Genomic DNA, 5,094 nt, shown 5'->3' with positions numbered 1-5,094 from the left:
ATGGTATGGATACATATGAGTATATGGGAGTAGTGGGAAATGACATCAATGATTAATTGGCACAAAAAAAGAAATCAAGCAGTATGACAATGATATTTTAAATATTATCATTGATAAAACTGAAGGAAAACCATTTATACAACAGGAAATAAGGAAAACTATGGGATACAGGCAATAAGGTTAGGGGATATTATAGGTTTGGGATGTACAGAGGCAGATGTGGAGGAGAAAGTTTTAACTGTCTCTAGGTTAAGGTGAACGTGTTCACGATTTAATGCAACATTCATGAACAAGAAAGTGAAGAGCGTGCTGATAAGATGTAAAAAGTTCAGAGTAGAAAGTGACAGATTTGAAGTGGGAGAAATTGGAATAGAAAAGAGTATTTAAAGGTTGTTGTACAAACAGAAATAGATTTAATATCCAGCATTTGCTGTTGCACACTCTGGTGCAGTAGGCAGAAATGCACAGACATTTAAATCACTGTATTTTTGATATTTTACCCAGGATGCTGTTTGGAGAAAGGCCGTTCTGGTGGATCGGGGAATCACGTCTGTTCGTCGACAAGCAGCCCAAAGTTCAACAGTTTTCCTCCACCTGTGAAACCGGCCCAGGTGAGAGGACGCATCAGTCATCACCGAGCATGTAACTCATTGCACAGTCACAGCTCTAAATTTTGGCGTCCGTCTCTCAGGGAGTCCGTCGGGACACGCGATGGTGACGGCGGCAGTCTGGTGGGTCGTGGTGTCCTCGCTGGGCTCGTTCCTGTACTCGCGGACTCACAGGTATGACCGTTTCAGATAAACAAATGTGCTGGTTTGGCTTTGAAAATGCAGATAGAGACGTTTCTCTGCGTCTGCAGCGTGCTGTTATCAGCCGCTCCCTACCTGCTGTACGGGGTGATGCTGGTGGCCGTCGGGATCTCCAGGGTCTTCATCCTCGCTCACTTCCCTCACCAGGTCGTCGCCGGCTCCATTACAGGTCTGAAGTTTAATGCACCAGTTAAAACACGGAGTATGTGTATGTGGATAAAAACCTTATGTCTCTGTATGTGTCATTTGGCAGAGAAATATAACATAGAACATTAAACCGTGCATTTCCTTGGAAATCATAATTGGGTAAAATAACTGCACAGTTTTGGCTGTTTGCATTGAATTTAAACACTTTAAACACACAATGCAAAATATTATGAATCCCAAATAAGCGCAAAGCCACTGACTCACTGATATGCACTGTAGTGTAACACACTCAGAGATGTTAATAACAGTATAAAAAGGATGAAAAATGACTTAAGCATCAGTGAATAAACGTGTAAATAAATAACTAAATAAATAAATGTATGAAGAAATAGGGGATAATAAATAAACAAGTAAATAAAAATAAAAATATGGTGAAATAAATACAGATATAAAAAGACAATATTCTAAAATAAATACAAATATAAGCATGAATAAATAAATGAATAAATTACCAAATAAAAAATGTTAAAACAAATATGGAAATTAGTAGATAAATGCATACATAAATAAAAGTTGTTAATTAAACAGAAAATAAATATCTTTTTTTTTTAAATTACATTTTTTACAATTATATTTATTTACTTCTGTATTTCTGTATGTTAACAAGGTCCTAACTCCTGCATTTATTTCTTCATTAATGCATTATTTATTCTTCATAAATACACAGTTTAGCTCTCAGGGCAGATTTTTACTGAGTTTTTTCTCTTCAGGTTTCATTTTGGGGATCGTTTTGGGCCGCAGAGTACCAGAAGGTCGCCCCCTGCTGTTCTTCTTCAGCCTCAGCATCGGTCTTCTGCTCGGCACGCTGGTGCTGCACGCCGGCCTGCAGCAGCTGGGAATCGACCTCTCCTGGCGAGTCGTTTCATCACATCCATGTGTATTGATGAGTTTGTTAATCGCGTAATGAGCTCTGTGAAGTAAAGTTTTTCTTCTCCACAGGTCTATTGTTTTGGCTAAGAAATGGTGCAGCCGAGCGGAGTGGATTCGTTTGGACACGGCTCCGTTCTCCTCCCTGACTCGGGACTGCGGGGCCCTCCTGGGTTTGGGTTTGGCTCAGTACTGGAAGCCCGGCGGATGGTCCCTGCCCTGGGCTCCGCGGGCTTTGTCTCTGGCCTTTGCGTCCATGGGACTGTACCACATCCATCGCCTGCCGCTCCCCGTCCGACCGCAAGGCCTCTTCTACGGCCTCTTCTTCGTCAAGTTCGTCATGGTGCCTCAGATCGTCATGGTGATGGTGCCTGGGCTGGTTCACCTGTTCACAAACAAAAAGAAGAAGGACTAGAAACTCTTTTCTCTCCGTGTTGGAGGCGTTTCTTTGAAACCTCCGAGGACTCTAGCTTTGTCTTGGATTCCTGTACGCACTTTAAATGCCTTTGTTCTGTATTTCACGGGGAAAGGTCAAAGTTGGTTACTCCAATTTTGGGTTTTTTATTTGTTTTCTGAGAATTCAACTGGCAGGGATCTTCATTAACCCTTTGAAAGTTGCTCAAAAAGTGGCTTGATTTCTTTCAAAAACATGAGAAGATGGCAATGAGCAACAAAAGAAGAAATGACTGAAAAACTATCGAGAAATTAGTCAAAAGTAGAAGAAAATGACCTGAAATTCAGTTTAAAAAATGAATAATAAAGTCAAAAAAGAAAAAAAGAAAATCATTTATAAAAAGTGTCAATAAATTAAAATAATTCAGTAACAATATATATATAGCTTTTTTTCCTTAGATTTTTTTCCCCACAGAGTTAAAAAAAATAGGTTGCCAAATCTACTAATTTCTTGCAGTTTGTGGAACATTTCTTACCAAGTTGCTCATTGCTTTTTTTCCATTTTTTTAAGAAATTGCACCATTTGCTCAGCGTTTGGATTTAAATTCTTGTGAAAAGCGTCTAAAAGCAGCACAAGAAAAGTGATGTCGCTTCAGGTTTCAAAGGGTTTAATGAGTTTACGTGGCTTGGAAGTTCGGGGATTGTATGAGATTTTTAATTTACTGCACATTTACAGTAAATCTATACGCCGCAGTAATAATAAGTGTTTAAAGTACTGTATTTGGGGGAAAATATTGTGTTTTCTGGCAGGGAAAGTGCAGTTTTGAGGTATTATGCATTAAAATCTATGATACATTACTTGAAAACCTCGTTGGGCAGAATCAAGCTTTTGAATGTTATTAGAGAAAACACGTCAATCATTTGTACTCACTTAATTATTGTTAATGTTTCAGCCCTCAGACCATCGTCAGGTAACGTGGAGTAAATCGGATAAAAAAAGATTTACTTGATGAAGGTTTTAGGGCCAAAAACTGTTCTCAAAGTGAGCACAAGTGAAAGTTTTTCGATTATTAAGACATTCTGGTCTGCAAGAGCTTTACAGCAGCTGTTTACATTAACCCAAAAAAGGCCAAAAGAGCCTTCTTCTGATTTAGTTAGCGTTCCTGTAACAGTAAACAGTTAAAAATATCAGCGCAGCAGAACTGTAAGCATCGTCTTTTGTTATTCCACTCAGTGTTACTGTGGCCTACATTACCCACAATACACACCTGTGTCAGCCTCTACCGTGACTTATAACATACGTGTCAGCAGCCCCTAATAAACAATAACAATGGCATTAACCCTGTGAAACCTGGATCCACATCAGTTTTGTTGTGCCGCATTCACACGCCTTTTACAAGCATTCAACCTTTTCAAAAACATGAGGGGAAAACGCAGAGAGAATTTGGCAAGAAATGTGCCCCAAAATGCAAGAATTTGTAAAAATACATCAACACACAATTACGGTCGATCATAAAGGATGATCGAGAGGGATTACAGCCGTATGAGTCGATGCATTGACTTTTAGGAAACTCCTGAAGAGTATATCTTCAACAATATAATAAAATCCAACAACACAATTAATTTTACACTTTGAAATCTGAGCAAACTGGCTTGATTTCATTCAAAAACATGGGAGGAGGCAATGAGCAACAAAAGAGGAATAACCTGGAGAAAATCTGTGAAAAGTACAAGAACATTACTACCAAACCAAAACAAACCAAAACAAACCAAAACAAACCAAAACCAATCAGAACCAAACAAAACAAAACAAGAAATGGCCCCAAAATGATCAAGAAATTAGTAAAAAGTTACAAGAAAAAGAAACAAAAAATGATCTTTAAAAAAAGCTAAAATGCTTTTTTTTACCTTTATTTTATTTTTAAATATATAATTAAAAGAATTACATATATAGTTTTCTAGACATTATCCCCCTTTTTTAAATAAGAGTATCAAATAATCTCCCCACAGCTTATTTTAAAGTCATTTCTTTGTCACCTTTTACTAATTTTTTTGCAATTTGCCGGACATGTCTTGCCACTCTGCCTTTTTCTCACATTTAACAGAAATCGGACCAATTTTCCCAAATTCAAGAAGTTTATATGTTCTTGAAAGATTGACAGCAAAACAGATCCAGTTTCTAAAGGGTTACACATAAATAGCTTTACAAATGCTGAATATTTTGCCGTATTATTGAATTGTATCATATTGTACAGAAGCTTATGTTTTATGTTTTTTTGGACCAAAATTATTCAAAATATGTGCATGTTACGCACAAATAATCAGCAAAATAAATAAATGACTGACATGCCGGGCGTGTTTCAGTTGGTAACCATTTATAAATATGTTCTTTTTTGTTCCTCCAATACATAGGTTCGACTGTACAGATTACAATCAGTTATCATGAGATAAAAACACATTCTTTTTTATTGTTTTTAATTAAACTTTTTATCACAGCGATCTGAAAGCTCACATTTACAGACAAGAGAACTCTGCTCAGCAAGCAAATACATTAAAAGAAAATAAAAAGGAACCCTTTTTCGCTTTTTGTCTGGTGAGGTTTGGAGGGGGGAAATGATAAGGACAGTTTGGGGGGGGGGGACAGCAGTCTCCTTATCTTGATCCGAGCGTTTATGTGTCGCACACACCAGAACACTGCTATACATGTTTCCGCTTGAGCTCATGGAAAGAATAGAACATGCATCGGACTATTTACAGCAAACTAATATACATAGACAGCTTGAAACCCCTCGAATACCCTCAACTTAAATTACGTATG

General features: G+C 37.7%; 1 protein-coding gene across 1 annotated transcript; it reads left to right on the top strand.

The window, feature by feature from the left end:
• The first annotated feature begins 505 nt into the window (after positions 1-505).
• g6pc3 (glucose-6-phosphatase catalytic subunit 3) lies at positions 506-2,550 on the top strand. The gene is made up of 5 exons (XM_042508388.1): positions 506-611; positions 692-782; positions 860-978; positions 1,727-1,868; positions 1,956-2,550. The coding sequence occupies exons 1-5, from the start codon at positions 506-508 to the stop codon at positions 2,296-2,298; spliced, it is 801 nt and encodes a 266-aa protein (XP_042364322.1). The 3' UTR covers positions 2,299-2,550.
• The last annotated feature ends 2,544 nt before the right edge of the window (positions 2,551-5,094 follow it).

Source organism: Plectropomus leopardus, chromosome 19 (genome assembly GCF_008729295.1).
Source record: "Plectropomus leopardus isolate mb chromosome 19, YSFRI_Pleo_2.0, whole genome shotgun sequence".
Lineage (NCBI taxonomy): Eukaryota > Metazoa > Chordata > Actinopteri > Perciformes > Serranidae > Plectropomus > Plectropomus leopardus.
Note: the sequence above shows the minus strand (reverse complement) of the source record. Positions and strands in the feature narration are given on the sequence as shown.